At 46.3% G+C, this 24,618-nt stretch overlaps 2 protein-coding genes across 2 annotated transcripts; one reads left to right on the top strand and one right to left on the bottom strand.

Annotated features, from left to right (window-relative positions):
- Positions 1-4,381: 4,381 nt before the first annotated feature.
- Positions 4,382-7,401, top strand: LOC102103033 (acrosin-like). The gene is made up of 5 exons (XM_005531557.2): positions 4,382-4,467; positions 4,617-4,829; positions 5,617-5,882; positions 6,158-6,303; positions 6,717-7,401. Exons 1-5 carry the CDS (start codon positions 4,382-4,384, stop codon positions 7,272-7,274), a joined length of 1,269 nt encoding a protein of 422 aa, XP_005531614.2. The 3' UTR covers positions 7,275-7,401.
- A 1,884-nt stretch (positions 7,402-9,285) lies between these two features.
- On the bottom strand, positions 9,286-20,779 carry LOC102107505 (G protein-activated inward rectifier potassium channel 1-like). The gene is made up of 3 exons (XM_005531499.3): positions 19,906-20,779; positions 13,233-13,449; positions 9,286-11,380 (listed from the first exon to the last, which is right to left on the bottom strand). The coding sequence occupies exons 1-3, from the start codon at positions 20,554-20,556 to the stop codon at positions 10,809-10,811; spliced, it is 1,440 nt and encodes a 479-aa protein (XP_005531556.2). The 5' UTR covers positions 20,557-20,779; the 3' UTR covers positions 9,286-10,808.
- Positions 20,780-24,618: the final 3,839 nt, after the last annotated feature.

Here is a 24,618-nt window from a genome sequence, read left to right as displayed (position 1 = left end):
CTAGAGCTGCCATTGAAATTTACTGGGTTGGAAAAGTCTGTTCCCCTGCTTACTTTGCCAGGAGTCTAACAGACCCCAACTCTGATTTCTGGGCCTCGGGGTACCTTCCTTTCTCACCAGAGCTGGAGACTGGATTTACCAAGTCAAGTTTTCCCTGGTCGTAACTGATTGTAACTTGTTGAAAAAATTCAAGTACTGAAAAAAAAAAGGTAACTCAAGGATGTCAGACCTCTCTATAAACAATCCTGTTTCAAAGTCTTGTGCGTACTAAGAAAGGAGAGACAAAAGGTGCTTTCCTGTCACTAAACATAAACACCTGGGTCAGTCTGCCTGCTCTCAGGAAACATCCCAGAGTTCACTCTGGGTTCTGAGCACATCATTCTGGGATCTGACCACCAGTCATGTCACTTGTCTGGGGATTCACAAGGTCCAAACCTGACAGTGAACCCGTTACTCACAGAAATCGTTCCCTCTTGTGGCCATTGCGTCTCTCAGGAACAGAGGGCAAAGCTCTGGAAGACCAAGGACATCAGGACATTCTCCAGAAAGAGACCAGTGTCAATCCCATCACATGATTGCAAAGAAATTACCCTAGCTCACCAAAAGTATAAAAACTCCAAATAAATCAAACCTAGAGAACAGCATTTGCCATCAACAGTTTCAGTGCTGCTTGTACCAGCTGCTGAACTGCAGGCTCCCATCTTTGTGACCAGTGACAGAGCCCCAGTTCACAGGAGCTTCAAAGGTCCTTCTGAAGTGCTCCAGTGCATGGTACCTTCTCTAAAGAGGCCCTGCTGCTCCTGCTGCTGCTGCTGCTGCAGTCACTGCATCAGCAGCAGAGCTCTCTGGCTTTCCCACCTCCTCCACAGGACTGACCAGCTTTCAGCCACTAACTTAACTACTGCCTTTGTTGCTCTCCTTTTTCCATCTCACTTCCCCTCCTCTGGCAGCCAATGTGGCCTTTTTGCCACTCTGGGCCGAGCCCAGCCCCTCAGACTACAGTCACTACTTACCTACTTACTACACACTTACTACAGACTACTTAGGTATCCCAGGCTATAGTAAAGGAAAGGGAATCAGCCAGTAAGAATGCTGGCCTAGCCTGTGTCTGGGCAGCCTACAACTGTGTAGGAGCTCAGCCTTCAACTAGGAAGGCGTAAATCAGCCTAGACTTTATCCCACATCTCCTTCCTCTAGGAGCTATCCCAAGAGTCAAATCATCCTTACCTCTGAGAGGATGAAAGCTGAAGAGGACACTATACAATACTGTCTAACTACCTGTCAAACTACTTGTCTAACTACTTGTTTAACTACTTGCTAACTACTTGTCTAGCTAGTCTAACTACTTGTCCAAATACTTGTCTAAAAGACAGGCACAAAAGAGCAGCAAAGGAAGCAGCTGACTGATCCTGAAAGCCAGCTCCTTCACTCTCCTGCGTTCAGCCCACCGAGCATTGGGTAGGTGAGTTCACTGTCACTGGAGAGGTGCCACATCTCTGCCCCTCTGTGACATGGGGGCCACACAGGGATGTGTCCCCTTGAGGTCACAGAACCACATGGCTCCTGGCCACGGGAACCCACATGGCTCCTCACACAGGTGGAAGTCGCCGGAACTCCCCCTGTGCTGCTGATGAAGAGGGGTTCACTGCCTGCAGAGCTGCCACTCCTTCCCCAAAGCACAGAGCCCAATGAGTACAGGCCTGCCCACAGCTGTCACAAGCCTGCTCACACTTCTGTCTGCCACACAGGCTGCTGGGGAATTCTGATCCACTCCTCCCAGGCGCAGTCCTGTGCCTCTGAGACTCATGTGGCAAAGCACACAAGCTCTCACAGGGTCATTTCCAGTGAATTTTATCTGCCCTCAACATACACCCACAGGCTGACCCTGGACTGGTACCACCAGAGAGACCCTCTAAAGGCTGCGCTGGGTGAAGCTCGGCTGCCAGGCCCCCACACAGCTGCTCCCTCTCTTGGGCAGCTTTTTAGCAGCTTCACATTTACTTCTTCCTCCAGCCTTGCTTAGGCTAGGTTTGAGCAGACAAAGCTTTAGCCAGATTGCCACTCAAGGTTGCTGAAGGCAGTTTTGTTCCTGCTGCACCTGACCCACGTGGTTTGGGGCTATGCTCTGGACGCCTGCATTTCTGAGCAGCCTCTGAGCAGTCAGGCACTTGGTGCTCCTCGTGCTCCAAGGTTGCAGCTGGTTGCTATTCACCCCTGATGCCTTAGGATTTTAGCTTCTCTATTTTTTGTGTATTTGTAATCCTGAGATTCTTCAGTGTATAACCCTAAACTTCACATACAATGTCAGCTGATGCTTTCCCATTTTGGTCAGACAAAAGAATTCCTCTCTAGGCCTGGGAAATCAAGGAAACCTCAGTGCCTCAGGCCCTGAGAGATGGAAACAAAAGTGAGTTGGGGAGAACAAACTGGGGAAAAATGACTTCATTGCCTGATGTTGTAAATGGAAGATTAACCAGTTTTGGGTGTAGCCCCTGTGGGGGCTTTGTCTGCCTGAAATGTACCTCAAGGCCCTTCAATAAACAGAACTGCTTTGTATTCCCTTGATTTTGTCTGGCCTCTGTTTTTACATAGTCCCAAAAGGCATCACCCCTATTTGAACTGGCTGCTTTGGCCCCTGCCCAGCCTGGGCCAGCAAGTTTCACCAAGTTCTGTCACAAGGCAGTGACACACTGCAACAGCAAAGATGGATTTTTGGAGATTTTTGGAGATCAGGGCCCACCAAACACTCTCCTGCTGGGGAGAGCAGAGCCTGAGGCACAGGCAGGAGGGACCAGAACCACCACTGCAGCACTGGAACAATTTATTTCATTTGCATTGATGTTAATTTAGGAATTATGTTTTCAGCCTCACTTCCAACTAGGCAACAACTGCCCTTTTACCCTGCAAGTCCCACGGCAGCCTCAGATGAGGATCCAAAAACCTGTGTGGGCAATGTCACTTCAGCTGTGACACAGCTGTGCCCGCCGGCGCTGCAAGGTGGGGCTCCTGTGGGAACTGCTCCAGCTCCTGCATGGCCCCGAGCCCTCTTGCCCGGAACACGGCTGCCCTCTCGCCACAGGGAACAAGTCTGAGATTTACAAACCTCTACACAACAGCGTACAGGGCCCCTCAGGAGGCCCCTCTGCCCCCTCAGGGGAACCTGCCCAGGCTGGCACCGGGGCCCTTCAGCCCTCTCGGGGGAAACGCAGGAGTATTGGGCTCTTTTGGGGAATTGGGGCTGTTTTGAAAGCTCAGCTGGAGCCTTGCTCAGAGGCACCGCGAGAGGCCCAGCAGCACGGAGCCAGCCTGGCCGGTGCAGGGGGACACCGAGCAGGACACAAAATCTGTCACAGACAGGAGCCACTGGCCACAACGGCAAATGAGGGAATCTTCCTCTCCCTGCAGGTCAGAGGGAGCACTGGATGTGCTCAACAGCGTTCGATGCCCCTGGAAGGTGGAGGTGGAGATTGGAACAGCTTGGGAAGGGACTGGCTGCAGCAGGGGAAGGCTGGACACTGCAGTGCTCAGTGTGACACGGAGCTGTGGCAGACCTGCTCAATGCAGGTCAGAGGCTCTGGCCCCTCTGCTTGGAAGCACAGGTCACCTCACGGGCTGGAGCCCAGCTGGAGTCAGGAGAGGCTGTGCTCAGCAGTGCCCCTGGAATTGAGAATCTCTCTTTGGTTGCCTTTGTGGTTCACGTGCCAATTCCCAAAGAGCACGGAGAAACCCACCTCTGCCTTTAGTGTGCTTTGAGTAAGCCCAGCTCAGATCTGGTTCATTTTCTAGTGAGCGAATTTATTTTTCTTCACAGGCTGCATAACCCAGGAGCAGGTTCTAAGTTGGATAGTTGGATAGCTGGTCACTGGTGCTTTGGTCCTGTAAACTTGTGGGGCAGTGAGTAGGGGATGCTGGGTTCAGGTGGCAGTGCTGGCTGCTGGTACATGCCAGGATCATTTTCTACAATCTGCAATTGAGTACATTTTGTAATTCCTGAACCAGAGATGCTCACCTGCCTCTCCTATCATGTGTTTGCTTTTTTTATTTTTGCATTTCTTTCTTGTTGTCTCTTATAATTCAAGGGAAAACATGCACCGCCTTTGGAGTGACTTTCTCTTTGTGTCAGATTTGTCTGCCCATGGTGTCATTTTGCAGGTGCCAGGTATGGGACCCCTTTTGCCCCTTCCAACCCAAAACATTCTGGGGTTCTCTGAGGCTGTGGCCTTTCCCTGCTCTCTGAGAACACCATGCCCAGAACCTGGAACTACCCACTCTGTGACATCAGCCCCAGGGCTGCAGATGCCACAGGCAATGCAAATGCTGCAGGCACTCGGGTCCGTGTCTACACTGGAAGAAACAAGAGTTTGTTTTTTTCAGCTGACAGATGCTGCTGGCAGTGATGAATCTGCTGTACTTCTTCATCCTGCTGGCTGTGTACAGGCCTGTGCATGGCACCTGGGACACCTGCCGGTATGGCCCCAGGCTCAGGGAGGGTGCTTTTCCCCCATTCCACACCCCAAACCCCATGTGGGAGCCTCCTTGCCAGCACCCAGGTGCTGAAGAGCCAGTGTGAGCAGCAGCAGCTGTTGGGCAGGGCAGTAATGACTCTGTGCTTCCAGAGGGACCTGTGGGCAGCGGCCCATGGCTTCTGACTACGACTCCATAGCTGCTGACTACAGAATCATGGCTGGCACAGGGGCCCAGCCGGGTGCCTGGCCCTGGATTGTCAGCATCCAGGACCCCAGGAAAATAGGCACTGGCCATACGTGTGGAGGGTCCCTCATCAGCCCACAGTGGGTCCTCACAGCAGCCCACTGCTTCCTCCAGGCCAGGTAAGGAGGAGCAAGGAATGACACCACACAAACAGTTGCCCAGCCTGCAGCACCACATGCTGCTCCCCTCCTGTCTCCTTGCAGTGTGCCCAGTGCCTCGGCACCGCAGATCCCAACTGAGACACTGCTCAAAAAGCTGGGCTCATGCCACTGCGGCCCAGCAGCCTCCATGTGGCATTCCTGGAGCCTAAGGCATGCTAGGGCAGTCATAATCCTCACTGCTCTGCTTTCCTCTCTGCCTTGGGAAGCAGAAGGCAGGGAAGTGCTGAGCTGCTACAGTGATGCCTTTTGGGACAATGTAAAAACAGAGGCCAGACAAAATCAAGGTAATAAAAAGCAGTTCTGTTTATTGAAGGGCCTTCAGGTACATTTCAGGCAGACAAAGCCCTGCCCCCAGGGGCTACACCAAAAAGTGGACAATGAGTCACAGATTTTCGTACTTCTATAAGCTTGGTCCAGTTGCATATTGGGGGTTAATCTTCCATTTACAGCTTCAGGTAATGAAGTCATTTACCCCAAGTTTGCTTACCACTCAAGTCACTCATTTCCATCTCTCAGGGCCTGAGGCAGTGAGGTGTCCTTGATTCCCAGGCCTAAAGAGGAATTGTTTTGTCTGACCAAAATGGGAAATAAGCAGCAAACATTGTATATGGAGTTTAGAGTTACACACTAAAGAATCGCAGGATTACAAATATATGAAGAATATAAAAGCTAAAATCCTAAGGCATCAAGAGCACATGATGTCAGAGGGGCTCTGCTCCCTCTCACCCCTCTCTGTGCCTTGCAGGAATGTCACCATGTGGCGTGTGCTGATCGGAGCCACCCAGCTGACCCATCTGGGCCCCGAGGCCCAGGTGCGCCACGTCAAGCGGCTCCTGGCTCACCAGCACTACACGGCTGATTCGCAGCAGAACGACATCGCCTTGCTGGAGCTGGACGAGCCCGTGGAGTGCAGTGACTATGTCCAGCTTGCCTGTGTGCCCAACGCCTCCCTCACAGTGTCAGAGCTGAAAACCTGCTACGTTGCTGGCTGGGGTTCTGCCAGTGCTAAAGGTGAGTTCCCAAAAAGGGCCTGTGCCCTGAGGGTGAGCTGGCCACACCAGAGAAATGGGCTGGGCTTCCTGACAGCAGAGGCCAAATTCAGGTGTAGGATGTATGCCTCTGGAGAGGTGGGCTTGACCCACTCCCCAAAGGCAGACAGAAAGGACACAGCACTTCAACAGCTGCTCCAGAAGCAAAGCCAAGTCCTAGGGAGGGACTTCAGCCCCATACAGGGGAGTGGAACTGTAAATGAGCTGCTGGGAGCTCATTCCTTGCTGTGCTCACAGCCCAGCGTGTGAGTGATGTCCTGCAGGAAGCCAAGGTCCGTCTCCTGGATGTCCATCTCGTTAACAGCAGCCGCTGGTATGCTGGGGCCATCCACACCCACAACCTGTGTGCTGGCTACCCACGGGGTGGCATGGATACCTGCCAGGTAGGAATGCTGGGAGCAGCCCAGCAGTAAAGGTACCCCATCACCACGTGCTTTGCCTGGCAAATCACTTTTCCAGCCCTGGGTACCCTCCACTGGTGGAGTTTCCTTGCCAAGTGCCCATGTTCCCCAGGCCTCCCCCTCTGCCCGAAAGCCCATCCAGTGCTCTCAGCAGCCCAGAGGTCCAGATTCTGAATCATCTGTGCTTTGCCCATCCAGGATTACTGTGCAGATACAAGAGGGGCCTTCACAGACACCCACCCTGTTCCCAGCTAAGGTACTGGAGACTCCAGCACCTGAGCAGAGCCATTTTGTGCCAGGAACACAGCTGTGGCAGGGGCTGCAAGAGAGAAGCAAGCCTCTTGTGTTGACAGCAGCCACTCAACAGCACCCTAATCCTCTTTTCTCTCCCTCAGGGTGACAGTGGAGGGCCTCTGGTCTGCAAAGATAACAGTGACAGCCACTTTTGGCTTGTTGGAGTGACCAGCTGGGGAAAAGGCTGTGCCAGAGCAAAACGGCCAGGAGTCTACACCTCCACTCAGCACTTCTACAACTGGATTCTGGTCCAGATGGGCCTGTGCCCAGCTGTAAAAGCCACTCCAGCACCAGAGTCAACCTGTATCTCAACCCCTTTGGAGCAGCCAGAGCCAACACCAACATACTCAGGCTGCTCTACTCCCACTCCACATCCACAGACAACTGTAACAGCCACTCCAACGCCACAGCCAACCTTCAGCTCAACCCCCTCTAAGCAGCCAGAGCCAACACCAACAGAGTCAGGCTGCTCTACACCCACTCTTCACCCAACTGTGAAAGCCACGCCAGCACCAGAGCCAGCCTTGACCTCAACCCCCTCTGAGCAGCCAATGCCAACGCAATATCTCTTGCCTGCTCAACGACCATACCAGGTACTGGTGGAATTCTTAACTCAGGTGCACCAGATGCTGCAGGAACTCATGGGAAAAAAGCCATGAGCAGCAGGATGAACAGGATCCAGAGCAGGCTGCAGTGGACAGTGACCATTTCATACCAGGGCAGTGCCTGCTGATCCAAAGGCAATCTCAGGGTCAAAGGTGTCCTTTGTCCTGCCCATCATCCTCCTCTGCATGAACACAAATGCTGAAATTGATTTAGTTGTGGAAATAAAGTTGCCTATTAACTAAGTTGCCTGTTAGCATGTGTTAGCAGTCCAGTTCAGTCTCCTGTGCAAGGCAAGGAGTCCCAAGCCAGGCACCAGCAAAATGAAGCCGTGATGGGAGAAGGGAACACAGGTCATGGGGGGCTACAGCTCTTGAGGACAGTTGGGAACATTGTTTTATGCTACTCATTAGTGGGATCCCTAGGTGTGGGACTTGAAAATGGACTCTCTCATGACTCAGGAGACACCATCCTAGAAAGACTCAAGGCTGAAGATTGGCCAGATACAGGCTGAGGAGGAGTTCCACAACCAGGAGCAAGAAGTTCTGAGCAGTGGGGAGACAGAAGAGCATTGTGGCACCTCCTATATTGTGATCCATCCTGAACTGTCTGCAGCTTCCCTGCAGAGACTGCTGGCACTGACTCCACATCTCTCAAACACATAATGAATATTTTGGCAAAGTGCCTCAATGTTTCCCTACACTGAGCATCTTTACCACTTTCTCTGACGAAGCCACATCTCCATGCTAAGGCTGGAGAGCAAATGCTGGGTTATCTTCCAGGTAAAGTTAAAATATACCAGCATCTCCTCAGTGTCGAGTGTTTTCAGAGTCTTCTTCTCCTCATTCTGCTTCTGAGGCTGTACATGCAAGGCTGAGATCTCTGTCACCCTGAGAAGGTCCATGTGCCATTCCAAAAGCACTGTACAGCACCATCTGTTCAAGAGCCAAGCAGCTCCCCAAAGCAGAGCAGAGAAAGTCAGGCAAGAAAGGGGCAGGCAAGTCACAGTGGGGGATGGATAGGCAAGGCAAGGAAAGAGAAGGGAGGGGTAGGCAAGGCAAGGGAGGTTAAGGCAAAGATAGGCAAGGGAACTGTATGCAAGGCAGGCGAAACACGGGTAGGGAAGGCAAGATAAAGAAAATTTTATCTGGAAACAAAAGAGAAGGAAACACTTGCTGTGTTTCACATTCACATTGAAGGATTTCAGCAACACCATGCAAAAGAGCTGTGAGCTTTCCTTTCAATGTACTGTCACATTCTTTCAATCATGCACAGCTTCTGAACCAAAATTAACTGTATCAAGTGTAAATACTGGTCACAAAATGCACCCTCTCAATAACCTATTGCTGTCTCTGCCTTTAACTCGCATCCTGGAAAAAGCAGGACACCCCATGGAGTTGTGCACCTCCTGCTCAGATGCATGAACCATCACATCCTTTCACTCTTGCAGAGCCTAGATTCAAAAGTGGTACCTTTATTTTCCCCATTGCAGCTAACAAACTGCATCACACATCAGTCTTACAGAGTGCATTACAAATTTAAGAACACTCAGCACATGGCCCCACAGAAAATGTTATAGAAGAAAGGGGTGCCCTGGAATCCACCTTTACTTTTGCAGCCTATAAACTGCAGAGCCAACAAATGACTCACCTGTGTTCCCAGGTCTATGCAGGATCAGTCTCCAAGAGCCAGGATCCAGAACTGAACCCCTTTCATTAACTACTCCCACAAGAACGGTGCCAGGAAAGAAAAACTCTTGGCTTTTTCCTGGGCACTGTCAGCATCCATCAAAACAACCACACGATGGAGGTGTGGGCTTGCAAAAGAAGGAAACATGTGCTCAAAACCACCTCAAGGGAAGAGCCAAGTGGAAAATGTCTCTGCTCTCAAAGTAACTGTGTCAGGATACAAGGATTTCCCTGATCTTCCCCTTCCAAGTGAGAACACCTATTTTCCACACTGAAACAGCAACACAATCCCACTGCACTAATAGATGGGGCCTCATCTTCTGGAGCTGCTCCGCTGTCAACACACACATGCACATTCCAGTAAAGAATTCTTGAGACCCAAGGTGGATGTAATTTTATTTTATACTAATTTTGGCAGTTCTGGAGAGTAGGGAGAGTCATCATCATTTAAGACTTCATGCTGTCATCTAAATACTCCATACAAATACAGCTGATAAATGAAAATACAGATTTTAGCACATATATATTGTTGAAATTCACGTTGAGAACAGATAAACAACAACAAACAGCACATCTTATCCCTGCATAAAATAGCATTTTCCAGTTTCACACTGAAGACAGATCAAAAGCAAGAAATAGCGAGCTCTGCAAGCCAAGCTATTCCTAGCTTGGATACATCACTTTACCACCAAGGAATGCTTTGCCAAACAACATGGCCACTGCCACCCCTTTAAATTTGACTGACTTTTGTCCACATAACAAGAGCAGAATTTGATCCTTCTCTTGGAGAGTGCTTTGCTAATGCTCTGGTGATGAACACCCCACTGAACACCATTTACAAAACAGCAGGGTGTGTTTATAATTACTACCAACCAGGAAAGGAAAAGCCTCTCTCACAGACAGAGGTGGATTGAGCTGAATAGCAATAAATATCAAATCTACCAAATTATTGAGAGTCATATATAAATGGAGAAGGCAAATGTACCAAAATGAAAATCAGCAACATCAAAAGACTACAATCCATTAGTAAAACTCTGAGATGTGTAATGATGGAGCATTATTTAGCATTTTGCCTTTATTTATTTACTTACAATGTCTCCAAACTGCAATTTCAGGTAGTTGCAGTATAAAACATGCCATGAAGCTGAGCTACCATCTGAAGTTTCCTTCACAGTGAGTGGTGATATGGTCATTAAAATTCAGCATGTGATCCACCAAATCAAATTTGGTCTGAGGTCTAATTTTGGACAGGGTAAATGATCCTCATGTTTACAAGAGCTCACGTAGGTCAAATGACCCAAATGGTTATTGCACACTGCTTCCTGTACCTGAATGATCATGGATGAGATGTTGGGAGCACAGAGGGAGTGTGCCACAGTCACAGGGAAAGAAGGATGCACCAGGAAGGTCTCTTTCCAACGGGGTCACTGAGAACTGGACTAGGAATGAGCAGTGTCACATTTTCCTCTTGTGTTCTGTACATCAGGAGCAGTCCAGGATCTGAGCTGCACAAAACCAGCTTTCAGCTGCTGTTACACCCTTCTAGGTTTCATCTCTGAACATTTTGCTCTGTGATAAGCATCTGATCCTTGCTTTGTGAAAAATTATCTGCACACATGGAAGACAGGGGAGATTTGCAATGAGCATGCTGATAAATATCATCAGGGTAGGAATCTCTTTGGCATGAGGGGTAACCTTCCTGCCCCTCAAGGTCCTGTTATGCTACCTAAATTGGATCTGTACAGAACAATTATACAGAAAGGATCATTCTTCCTGAAAGTAGCAAAGCCAAGTTGTGACTTTACTGTGGAACAACTCTTTCAGGGCAGCAGTCTCCAATGCAGTTATCAGCAACAGCTCCTGTTTCTTCAGCTCTTAAAAGAAGTGATCAGAGTTCATTTTTCAAAGTTTGGCAGGAAAATTATCTTCCAGTTTCACCTCCAGAGCACCCATACCTGGAAAATCCTTCTGTAACTCGAGGTCGCTGGTAGACTGAGTCAGAGACTTGGCATTTATTTTTAAGGCTTTAAGCTGCATCCTGTTATCACTGTCTTCACCATCAGAGATGGGACTTATTTCTTGAATTTTCAAGAGATCTCCAGTACTGGAAGTCTTCTCCATGTTACTGGAACCCATTCTCAGGGCTCTTGGTGGAAGGCCTTCCTTCCTCGAGCTGATCTTCTGAAGTTTAGCAGGGAGCTTGTTCTTCTCTCCTGTAATATCGGCACAGTCGAGCGGACAAACCTGTTCTCTTCTGGTTTTCTTTTCAAAAGGACTGTTCAAGAGAGTTGACTGGGAAAGATTTTCTTCTTGCTCTTTAACACTGTAAGGAGGAGTGGGGACTTCAAACGTGGCGTGAAACTGAGAATAATCGACACGGAAAAAGCCATCTTCCAGAGACATTACTGGGAGGAACCTGTGACCCCAAAGGACTTCATCTTCTGTGTACGAGGTCCTGGCTTGGCACGTCATTCCTGTGGAAATGGACAGGAGAATGGCATTCCAATGTGAGCAAGGAGACTGCACATGGGACAAAAAATACATGACAAGGCTGACAGATAAAAATCAGTCACAGGCATAAAGCCAATAATTTTATGGATTATAAAATGGGGAATTGTTTCTAGACAATCTTCTGACAGTCAACAGAGTGCCTCTAATTGACTGACTAGATTTTTAAGCAAATATTGCAGATTTGCAACCAAGCCAAAGCAAAATGTAAAATTAAAACAGTATTAGCTTGCGTGCTGGTTTCAGCTGGGACAGATTTCATTTTCTTCACCATGACTAGTACTGGAAGCCTACAATTAGGTCATCCCAAAGCTTCCCTTTTCCAGGCTGAACAATCCCAATTCAGCCTTGAAAGAATAAGTAATACTGGTTTTTGGGAGAAAGAACTATTGCTTGGCAGAGGCTTACAGAATCCTTTGGCAAGGATCAGGTGTTGGGGGAGACAATGCCAAATAAAAAAGGTAATTTTGCATTTCTTCTGTAGGCTTTTTTTCTGTGTTACTTTTTCTCCCAACAGTATGTCAAGACAAAAGCTGTGCATAGACACTGAAGCTCTTTCATGTTCAGACACAGGTGGCATTATAAAGTTATTGAAGACTTTGTTCCACTTGGTGCAAAATACATCATTAGTAGCATTTAAATGTGTGAACTCACAGCTAAAATATGTTCTAACCAAGCTGGAAAATCTGTTACCATCTCACCACAACAGGACCTACAATCATTTATACAAATATCCCAGGTGAGCAGAACTTTAAGACTTCCTGTCATGGTAGTCTCCAGAGGCAGAATCAGAAGTCAGTAAGCCCAAATTCTGATTTGCTCTCTAGTTACTGCCACATGGATTCTCAAGTGTAAAATGTCTCCCTTTAAATATCCAGACAGGTAATTGCATTAAGGGAGGTTATGAATACATGCTTATCTCACATAAATGCTTCAGTTGCAGGGTAAGATGAGGCCTCTGCAGGGATCTAAAGATGCCATACTCAATGTGAAGGAGCATTCTGCCCCAGTGGATTGTGTATTTGTTTAGAGCCAGCAAGTGGAGAGCAACCAGACAAGGATGACTGCACATGGCTGCACCAAAGGGACACCACTTTTCCAAGGCAGGCATGAGGCAGCTGCTAATCTTGCAGAAAGGACAAGAAAGCTCTCTGATTAATCAAAGTTTAACAAATCCTCAAAAGAAGGAAGAAGATCAGAATGCTGATGAGCATACTGAATGATTTGGACTTTAATGGTACTCATGGATCGTTGATGAAGAGCTCCTTGTATAACTGGAACCCATTTTCATGGGATTCGTAAAAGAACTGAGTCCTCAAAACAAAACACCACAAGATCAGCTGTCATCTGGACAACACCATACCCAAATTTAAAAAAGAAACAAAACCCTTCTCATATTTGCCAATAACCACGTATTCCTACAACCTTTGTGACTATGAGGTCTGTATTTGTGCAGTAAAACTGGATCTCTTATTCTGAATTCAATTCAGTGCAAACTAGGCTGAAAGGAATTTTGCAGCACTGGCAACTTTTAAGGTTCAACTTTCTTTCAGAGTGGTGGTCCTTAGAACAGAAGACTCGTAAGAGTGTTGAGCTGCTCCACAAAGACTGGCAGGCTGTGTCTCTTGCTGGCCACTTTGGGAATTGGCAATGCAGAGCCCTGTGGGGAAAGGAGGTTTCTATTGGCTGGGAAGAGCCACTGAAGCTCTGCAGCATATGGCAGGATATGCTGGAGCATCCAGGACTAACAGCTGCCTTGCTAAAAATATCAGCACTGAAAACAAGGACTAAAAATCAGAGCATGCAGATATGTCTTACCGGTAGTCTCAACGATTCCTTCCAAGATGACAACTATTTCAAATTGCTCACTCCTCAGTGATCTTTGTGAGAGACAGAAAAAGGGGCTCTCTGAGTTAATTTCATGACAGATGGTTAAAGGGGAAACTAAAAACAGCTGATCAGCCCCAGTTCCAAATCCAACATCCAGTTCACACTGATCTAGTGGCAGAAATTCTCCCTCCGGTGTCTGTCTGGACTAAAGAGAAAAAGATGATTTAGTAATCACTGTGTGAAGCAAAACATAATGCAATAAAGTTTAAACCTGCCTCATCCAACACATTATCAGCTACATGTATTAGGTCTGCAGGCTTCATAATGGAGATGTAAGTAATGCTAAATACTGTGAGGCTGCTGTGCAAGAGCAATTTTGACTTTTCTTATTATGCCAGTAGATCTCATCACCACCTACAGACTTCACTGTGACACACACACACACACATATAAATATATAAATACATGTATTTATACACTTACAAAAATGTCATGTCACACACTACATGCCTTGTACTGGATGTTCAACATGAATATCCTGTGGCAAAAGTTCCTGTTAACGAGATCAAAATCTGCAAGCCGGGCACATTTTATTCTGTTGTTTGAATTCACGTTCCATTCGTTTTGTATGTTACTAAGTTTTGTTTGGCAGACACTGTGATGTATTAACTCAAAGGTAAACACCACAGCAATTGTACAGTACATCTGATAAGTGGCATTTTCACAAAACCACCTGAATTTATACTGATGATGCTATCATCCCTTGCATGTACCACGTACTGCATATTATCCTTAATTATTATTAAGCTGAGTGTCTTATTTTTCCTCCCATCATTTCATGGGTCTAATAAAAATACTGATATGGTAGCTTCTCTCTACCCCATAGGGTTCCTGGTATTCAAATTTTCCTGGTATTCAAAGTCTAACTAAAAGTTACATCAGTTGTCCAGGCAGCTCCTCACCTGATTGCTTTGAAGGTCTCTAGTGGAAATTACCCACCAAAATTAGAAGCTTTATAAAATTAGCAGCTGATATAAATCCTATTTAAAATCTTTTCTTCTTATTGTTTGATTAAAAAGCACTTAACTCTTCAAGAAGATGACTACTGATTATAAAGAAATACATATTGTTATAAGTTATACTATCATAAATGAATAAATAAACAATTTTAATTGTGTTTGTGCATTTGTATTGACAAATGCACTGGTTCCACTGCTTGGAAACATTGTTCACTGAAAGCAAGCCAAAGGCAGCAGGTTTTGCCATCAACTTGGATCTGACTGTGTTCTTTTAAGAAAGTTTCTGTCTTTAAAGAAAATCCTCAAGCAAATAGTCTATCTTCATATTGTCCTCACATGTACCTTAGAAATGCTGACTTTGTAACTGTCTGATATTTACTGGAGATTACAAAACCAGCTAGGCAGCAGCTGCAGTACAGCTCATTATTAAATACTATCCAGGATTTCATCTATGTGCTACATGTTTGTTTTGCCACTGAGGAAGAAAAATCCTTATTGTCTAAATAACAAAGTTCTCCCCTGCACAGGAGGACAAGAGTCAATTTATCTTTTACTGATGAAGACAAATATCAGCTGATTGTGTGTGAAAGCATTTTCACAAATTATTTATGATTTGAAACATAAAAGTGCTGTGAGATAAAAGCCATCAACACTGCTGCTACATACCAGTCACGACAGTCTCTGTTATATGCAAAGGTGGAATCAGCCTCCTGCAAAACCATCTTTTCTCTTTTCCTGAGGCAAGCTGCAGAGCTAAGCTGCAGACTACAGCGCTGCTTTTGTTGCCTGGCTGCTGCTCTTGCAGCGGGTGCACAAACTGATTGCCCAGGTATGATCTTTGCTCCAAAGCTGTATGAACCAACATCTAAATCTCAAATTGTCCCAAAGCTTCATCAAATACATTTACCTAGACAAAAATGTGCACTTTTGCACAAGCTGTTGCCTGACTGACTGAAGAACTGTTTGATCTACACACCATTTTTCTTTGTGGAAGAGTCTTCGATCAAATCCATTCAATAGTAAACAAATCCAGCGAGGATGATTAGAGGGAACAGATCTGGGAGAAAGCAGAAGGTTGTGTTTGAGGTATTCAGTAGCTTACATACAGGATTGATTTATGCAGGGCATGGAGGATTTTTTAAAAAAATTGTTTGTTGAATAAAAAATAAGTTAACCTGAATGAAGAGAGCTTAATAGCCCCAATAGGTTCAGCCTCCTAGCCAGTGACCTTTGTTTTACATATACAGCTTTACTCAGAGGATCAGAAAACAAGACACAGGACTATAAAATAACTCTAGAAAGAACACTTATGATTCTTTGTTTTGACCATCTACATAACACAAAGACAAGTAAAGTTCACAACAATAATACATGTTGAATAAGGGCACAATTACAAGCCCTAGCTTGCAATTTAAATGTGGTCAGACAGATAATCTATAAAGGAATCAGAGAATTTCTCCAAAAGAGAAATTTTCACATCTAAGGGGGGGGGAAAAAAAAAAAAATCTTGTGTCTTTAACTTTCTGGATCTTTGTTTTGGTTTTTATTACAAGGCAAACTTCCAGTGCATCACCACTTAGTCTATTTTAGTGTCTGAACAAATACATCATGCTCTTCAAATATTCATTCCTATCCTTTATTCATTCTCTTTGTTTTTCTAAACATTATTTATTCATAAACATGCATATTTCCCTTTAACTGGACTTGATGCAGTTATATTATTATTAACCCTCTGTCCATTCACTCATTAGGGAACTCACATAATTATGTTTTGATATCCAGGTGGACTAATTAAGCACTGCAGCAGAAAAAGTTGGATTCAAAAGATGCAGCACCATCAAGCTTAACACTGCAGCACATTGTAGAGAAATGTATAAATCTAGAAAATGCTAAACATGCTCATTGCTCCTCCCCCACTCAGACTATCAGCTTGCAAGAAGTGTTATTATATTTTATATTACTGGAACAATATGATCTTGTTACTTTGATATTGTTGAAGATTTGTGTGGAGTTTTTCAGCTGTGACACTATACCTGGAGCTCTACCATACATAATTCCTAGGATTGCTGCTACTTTTTATTTTAGTCTGGTTGCCCCATACTATAAATATGACCTGTGTGAGCTGGGCTTGTTCAGAACAGAGAAAAGGAGACATAGAGGGGATCTAACAGAAACATTTCAAAACCTGAGAGGAACCTGATCAAGAAGACAGAGACAGACTTTTCACAGAGGTGCCTAACAGAAATGAGAGACAACAGGTACAAGCTTAAACAAGGGAAGTTTGGATTGGATTGGATTGGATTGGATTGGATTGGATTGGATTGGATTGGATTGGATTGGATTGGATTGGATTGGATTGGATTGAAGAAAAACATTTTCATCATGAGGACAGCTAAGCAGCAGAAAAGCTTGCCCAGAAAGGCTGTGAGGTTTGTTTTTTTTTTTCCTAGAGATTTCCAAAACTATAATGGAAAAAGCCCAGAGTAACCTGGTCTGATCTCCTAGCTCACCATACTTTCAGCAGAAGGTTGGACCACAAACTTCCTCAAGTTCCTTCCAATCTGAACAATTCTGTAATATTAAAAAACTTGGTTTTTTGCACTTTCTGCCCTACTTATCAGCTTATTGAAATCACAGTTTAATGGGTCTTCTTACTTATTTCCAGTCCCTGTCACCTGCCATCTCCAAACTTCCTGTTACAATTTTTTTTTGCTTATTCAAAGCTGTTAGTAAGCACAGCCTAAAGAACATGTGCCTGCTGGTTCTAACCCAAAGCTCACTGCCTCTGGGGCTATCATGCTTCACAACTGTATTCTTAAAACTATTGTTAGCACCTGTTTAAAACAGGCTATGATGATTTTACATTCCTCAACTTTCTGAATCAAAATGTCCTATACTAGCTGAAACACTGCATAGATGACTTTACACACCAACACTATCCTGTTTATCAGTGATATATGCAGTCACATTAAGAGAAGGTACAAATATGTATTGTGATTGAGTTTTATAAAATCAATACTGATTGCCATACTGGTGGCTGCTGCCTTAGGCACACTAGGAAGGTCCAGGAATCAACAGGCAGAAAAATACAGTTCACTGTGACATTAAAAAGTCCAGGACCTGAAGTAGCACATTTTCAGCAGCTAATTCCAAGTAGTTTTGTTGTTTTTTTCTATTTCTTGCCCCAGGATTTTGCTTTTTCCAGCTTCTGTAGCACTCAGTGTAAACTAGAAAGACATGGGTTTCTGGAAAAGATTTTGCTGAAACACACACAATCTTGTAACTGATTTCCAAACTCCTCACAACTCAGTCCAAAAAGAGCCTCAGACTTTTGCATGATATCCTTTTGCCATGCTGCTGCCCAGCCTCTGGACCCAAAGAAAAGGCAGCCCAGTGTGGCAGCAGCATTGTGTTCTACTGAATGTATCAGGGCATGAATCACACTGAGTAAATGCTATTCAGAAAAACTTAGTGTATTTTACAAAGGTAAATCCTCAGAGCTCCACTGGTCTGAGCAAAACACCCCATTCACTACTAAATAGATCTCCTAGCTCAAGTACAAAAATGTGATGTGTTTCTTCACATTCCTTCACTGTGACACCAGTACAAAAGACAATTCTGGCTACCTGGTCAGGTGCAGAAGTGTAGCAAGGTCAGCTGCTAGCAGCACTGCAGGGAAGTACAGAGGCCAGAGCTCAAACCACAAAAAGGATTTGCTGAAGATAGCAAATAAATTTTGGCACATTCACTGGAAGTTTACAGGACACACAAAGCTACTCCAAAGCAGCTGATGGAAATTCAAGGGCACCAAAGGTTCCTAGAATGGTGTGTCCAGTTCAGTGACAAGGATTTACAGAAAGACACAGGAACTAATACCACGCCTTTCAGTGAGGAGTGAGGGGGCAGCTACTGCTTAATTTTAAATCTTCTTCTGTTCATACCTTGTGTTTGTCAAAGGTCACAAAACATCTTGGAATACAACACATGGGCATGATGATCATACAAAAAAAAATAAATCAAGAATTGCTCACTGATTGATTGTCTGGCTTACAAAACAGCTATCCTAAGACACAATGGTCAGGCAGGGTCCCTCAAATGTCCTTCAGTTTTCTGTCCCAATCATCTGATTACCAGCATCGTGTAGCAATAGAATTGTCAGCAGAAAGGACATCAGGTTGTATATTTGGTGTCTTATTTCAAAAGAAAATTAGTTGCCTTCTCTGTAAAAACAGAAGGTGACCCCACTTTTATTCCACTTTGATCTACATTCCATTTTGAATGCTAGAATTAAATACTTAGATTTAGAGGAGATTTCTGCTAGAAAACAACAAAAAACGTGATTCAGTTGGCTTTCCAATTCCTACAAAAATTGCTCCAGTGTAACTCCTCACAGCTTGTTCCCATATATATATATAAAAATATATATACACACACAACTTATTTTTAAATCTTAGCAGATTCTCCATTTTAAGTGTTATTCCGTAGCAAGGAAAGTTAACAGCTCAGTCTGGCATTCGGCACAGAACAGAAGGAAAAGAACCTTTCACATTTACTGCTTCATGCTTGTTTATGGAGATTATTAAAAAGGCCAGAGAGAATTACCAGACAGAGAACAGAACATTTATAACAGTCAAATATGATATCCTGAAATGAATGTCATCACTGGGATCCAGCTTCTAACAGCTGAGGAGCTTCACAGATCTCAGCAAGCATGAACCCCTGACAAGTCACAGCTACTGTGAGATTGCTTAGTCTTGTTCAGTGATTTTCTTCATTCTACTCCAGTTCAATTTATCTTCTGGACTTTTGTGACTGCCAAACTCTTTTGTCCTGATAATTTTTTTTTGTTGGTTGTTCTGGGTTTTTTGTTTTGATTTTTGTTTCTTTTTTGTTTGTTTATTTTGTTTTGGTGGGCGAGTTTATTTTGTTTTTGTTTTGGGGGGGTTGCTGTTTTGTTTTGGGTTTTGGGGGTTTTTTTATGATCTCACTTGAATTCCAGTTTTCTTGCATTCTGAATTATACTGGCCATTGTCAGTGATTAATAAACAGATACTGGTGACAATCAAAGGCTATTTCCACTAAAGCATCTATACAATCCCTCTGAAATGCTGTCAGGTCACTAGCTGGAACACTGGGATAAGGGACTGCAAGTTAGAGCTCCCCAAGAAGAAGAGGAGGTCAAGGTTGACCTTTATCCTGGTTTAATACCACCACAAATCAATTCCTTATTCCCAGCCATCATCTATAAAGAAGCACGCCTTAGCACCCCTCCTTGCAGCTGTCCTGCATCCTGACACATGCATCCATCCTGACCAAAGCGGCTTTCTGCCAGCCTCACAATCCACTGAAATTCCCCTGGGAGCGCATTTCAGTCTGATGAGACGGTTTTCCCCTACGCCTGCTTGGCTCTTTCATGGCTCCTGCTGCGGACAGCTCCTCCAAAACCTTCCCCAGTCCTTCACAGCGCTCCTCACTCACATCCTCTCACCCTGCCGGGCAGGGCAGAGCTGCAGCAGCAGCAGCAGCAGCAGCAGCAGCAGCAGCAGCAGCAGCAGCAGCAGCAGCAGCAGGGGGAAGCCCCCCGCCAGCTGTGCCCACCCCTGCCCGTGTCGCCTGTGCCACCCGGTGTCACCAGGCCTCACCTTGATGAGCTTGCAGCGGATCTGGGCGGACACCATGTGGCTGTTGCGGAGGTTGCCCACACGAAACATGAGGCAGAGCTTGGCATCCCGCTGCGAGATGACGGCGGCACGGCTGAACATGAGGGTCTCAGCTCGCTTCTTGGGCTGCGACATCTTGATGAACATGCAGCCGATGAGGAACGCATCGACCACGGAGCCCAGCAGCGACTGGAAGAGGAACAGCACGATGCCCTCGGGACAGCGCTCCGTAATGTAGCGGTGCCCGTAGCCGATGGTGGCCTCGGTCTCTACGAAGAAGAGGAAGGCGGAGGGGAAGTTGTACACGTTGGCCACACACGGGCTGTAGGTGTCACCGTGCGCCTGGTGCAGGTCACCGCGCAGGTAGGCGATGCCCCACCACATGGAGGCCATCACCAGCCAGGCCACCGTGTAGGTCAGCAGGAAGATGAGCAGGTTCCAGCGCCACTTGAGGTCCACCAGCGTGGTGAAGAAGTCGGAGAGGTAGCGGCTGCTCTCGCCGCCCAGGTTCCCGTGCTGCACGTTGCAGCGCCCGTTCTTGTCCACGAAGCGCTGCCGCTCTCTGCGGGCGCTGCAGCGAGCGAGGCCCACGGCCTGGTACTCGTCCCCGAACTTCCTCCGCACGGCTGACATGCCGCCGGCTGCCCGGGGGCTCGGCGGGCACGCCGGGGATGCTGCGGGGCCGGAGGGTGAGCCGCCAGCCCCCGGGGCTCGGGGAGCACCGGGATATCCGCCCGAGGAGCCGGAGCGGCGCTGCCCGATCGCCAGCAGGGCAGGGAAGGGCCGGGAGGGACCGGGGCAGCCGCGACCTGAGCGGGCACAGCACGGCAGGACCGAGCAGCCGGAGGGGAGAGCCGGGCTGGGGACAGGGAGAGCCGGGCTGGGCTGGGGCGGAGTGAACGGGGCTGGGGCGGGGAGAACCGGGCTGGGCTGGGGCGGAGCTCGGGGCGGGGAGAGTCGGGTTTGGGACTGGGGACTGGGGGCTGGAGCTGGAGCTGGAGCTGGAGCTGGAGCTGGAGCTGGAGCTGGAGCTGGGGCTGGGGCTGGGGGCTGGGGTCTGGAGGCTGGAACTGGGGCTGGAGGCTGGAACTGGGGACTGGGGCTCGGGGCTGGAGGCTGGAGCTGGGGCGAGCCGGGGCTCGGGGGTCCCAGCGCCGGGGGAGTCTGGCCGAGCCCCGCGGGTTCCGGCGGACAGGGCGGCGGGGCCCGGAGGGGACACAGCGGTGGGTCCGGGCATGGATCGCCGGCGGGTTTTTCGGCTTTTTGCTGCCAGCCGTGTGCCATCGACGCCTCGTTCCGCCTCAGGGACCCTCGGGGAGAGACCGAGGGGTCGCCGCGCACAGGTCGGGTCACCCCAGCGCCCGGCAGCGCAGTTCGGCTGCCCTGGGCGACAGTGACAATGTCACACCGAGCCCTCCGCTGAGAGGAGGAATTTGAAAGGAAAATCGTGAGGTAGGTCGTCTCTTACACGAAGAAATGCAAATGTGCTACTCTTCAGTCCGCATTTCACGTAAAACAAGTGTTCCAAGTAAACCATAGCCTTTACCATAGTGAAGCCTGGTCCATCGGATTAGACTGTAATTGTGTCTAGGCATTCCTGCTTAACACAGAGAAACTGTTCCAAAGACCCTTTCCTAGAAGCTTAAGCGACTACAATACAGCTCTCCTGTTTTTGGTGGACATATTAAACCAGCAGTGTTAAATTTTAAAGGTATTACAAGCTCAAAATGGGGCTATGCTGCCGATTTTCTCCTCCACCACATTTATTATTTTTAACGTCTCTCAAAAATAATTTGTATTTTAATTCTCAGCTGTAGATGAACAGTATTATCATTCAGGTCAGTCATTTCAACTCCTGATTTTCAACAGAGCATTGTCATTACAAAACCATAGCCTCCAGTTACTGAGATTTTAGATGAGTCTGCAATAGATGGCAACTGTGTTTTGCTTCAGTCCTAGACTGGGAACTGAACAAAGTATTCATCTGCCTGAAGTTTAATCTCAGTATTTTCACCAAATGCTAAAGCATAAACAAGCATTTTTAAATACATATGGAGAGGGTAATATTTTGGGGTTTATTTGCTGTCAGTGGCATAAATCCCAGTTTAACTAGGCTCCTTTCAGACAAGCTGAACAAAGTTGATGCAGTTTACCAAGAGATTAAGGGTTATATTCATTAAAGGCCATGGGTACCACAGTTAAACTTGAATCTTTAAGCTACTGCAAATCTCCCTGCCTGCAGTGGAGATTCTCATGTTTTTGAGGAATGCTTCTGCATTTTGCCTTGCTCTCACTGCAGTTTGTACTTCGTACAGTCACTCAAACCTGATGGCATCATCTCATCCCCTCCCCTCCCATCCCCTCCCCTCCCCTTTTCAGCCTGATGCTAGAGTTGGAAAACGTAATCATAGGTTCCAATGTTTTTATCTTCTAGATTTTAGGCAGACTTTCTTTTGTAATGATAAACTTTTATCTGAAGAAACCAGCTGATCCTGTATGCATTTAGTAATATTGCAAAACCACCCATGGTAAAACCTTAAACCATCTGCAGTGGAGAACTTAAGTGTCAAGAAACAGAACTGGCAACTTCAAGAAGAAATAGCAATTACTTGTGTAACTGTGACTTAAGAAATTTTATTCATACATGAATTTTTACAGATTAAATGAAAAGTTATTTAACAATGATCAAAGCTGCCTGGTGACAAGTTTCTATATGTCTTTGTCACTCTGTTTTGATAAATTTAGCAGGTTTCCCATACTTTTACAGTCACAGCAGTGATTGATGCAGATGAAAGCACCTCTGTAGCTTGGGAGATGGAAAGCATTATTTTCTTTCACATTATTCTTTGTTTGGGTGAACCTTAGAATACTGGGAATCATTTCTACTTTGTCTGTATTAATGGAATTTATCACATAGTGACGCATCACTTATGAATAACTTTGCAGAAAATAATATTTACTTATACATTAAATTCTGTAGAGCACAAAATCATGTTCAGTGAATGCTTTGATAAATAGCTTGGTTATTCTTTTCAGAGTAACATTCTGTGCTGCAGACTACTCTTCATGTACATACATATTTTTAAAGGATGTCTTATTCCTATGAGCTTTGCTGTCCAATGTAGCTATACTTTTAAATTATTGTTTAGTATTGCATCTGATAAGTGAATAATAGATTGTCTTATCCTTACTGCTGTGGACTTCTGAGGTTTGAATAGATAGAGTATTCTGCAAGCTAAAACTCATCTGTTCCTAGCCTGTTTCCTAAATCATACCATTTCTTTTCTTGGAAAAAAATCCCAACCTACCTCTGCAGAGTCTAGCAGATCTTCTGCTGTTGTCAGGAAAATTAATCCACAGACACCAGAGGTTTATGTCCAAAAAAAGGAGACAGAGAAGTACTTTTACTTTATTCGAATAAAGGGAGAGGCCATGGGGCATTCCCCTGGGGTCTCTCAAATTTTTGGAGGACGCAGCCTCCTTCTTATCCCAATTTCCCGGCCGCTTGTCCCTCTCTCTTTCCCCATTAGCTGAGGTATTTGAGAGGTACAGACTTCCTGAAATGTCTGATACCTAATATTCCCCTCTAATGTATAACTCTCCTTCTTCATTTTTAGTTCTTACGCAATTTATTGTTTTTCCCCATTGTTTCTTTCATCTTTCAATATACAATTTAATTTATCAGCAAACCTACAGTTTGTTTGTAAAGGCAAATATCTTTTTTCCATTCATCAATCAGTGGAATCCTTTCCATTGTTTCTTTCATCTCCCAGTGCTAGTTTTATTTACCAGCAGACCCACAGCTTGTTTGTAAAGACAAATCTGTCATTCCTCTTACTGTGATTTTTAGTAACCCTCCTTTTCTGTCTGTCTGTCCATTGGCTACCCCCTTCACTGAGTGCTGATTTTTGTCTCCACCTTTAAGGCCTGGATGCCTTCTAGAGCATGTCCTGCCATCTGTCCTGTGCTGTAGCTTCTGCTCCCTTGATTCCCGGGCACCAAACACCCACCAGCGCAATTTGCCACAGGTTGTTTTTGTGCACACTTCGAATCCCCCTAAAACAAAAAAAATCAGAAACTCTCTGCAGCATCCTCTGAGTCTTGCCATGCACAGCACACCTGGCAAAAGCCAGCTGTGAACACACTGGGTGCTGAGGAGAAAGATGTGTCCTAATGTCTTCACAACCAATTTGATGGGGGAAGGTTTGGGTGTTAAGGTCTCTGCGAACTTTGGGCAGCAGGTTTGTTACAGAGCACACACAGCTTGGCTCCTGAGATAGACAGCTCTGCACAAGGCTCATCTTCTGAACTCTGGGGTGAAATGCCAGGTTCAAGGGGGGATAATGGGATAGGCGGTTCGGGAAGGCTGCACTTTCCTGGTACCTCAGCAATGGGGAAAGGAAGGGGCAACGTGCGCCCGGGGGTTTGGGATTAAACAGAGGCTGGGATAAAAGGGACCCTCTGAGAGCCCGAGAGAGAAAAACCCGCGGGTATGTGCCTCGGTCGACTCTCTCCCGTTATTCGAATGAAGCTGAAGGACTCCTCTGTCTCCTTTTTTGGACCTAAACCTTTGGCATTTTGGATTTTCCAGCCAGTCCCCGAGGGTGACTCCAACAAGGGGTCTCTGGAGGCCGGGCCGAGGCAGCGCCCAGGTCCACCCGGAGCTCCCCCGGGAAAGCCGCGGCCGGAGCCGCC

Source organism: Pseudopodoces humilis, chromosome 29 (assembly GCF_049639895.1).
Source record: "Pseudopodoces humilis isolate 2021_Gansu_Grassland_sample_001 chromosome 29, ASM4963989v1, whole genome shotgun sequence".
NCBI classification, from domain to species: Eukaryota; Metazoa; Chordata; class Aves; order Passeriformes; family Paridae; genus Pseudopodoces; species Pseudopodoces humilis.
Note: the sequence above shows the minus strand (reverse complement) of the source record. Positions and strands in the feature narration are given on the sequence as shown.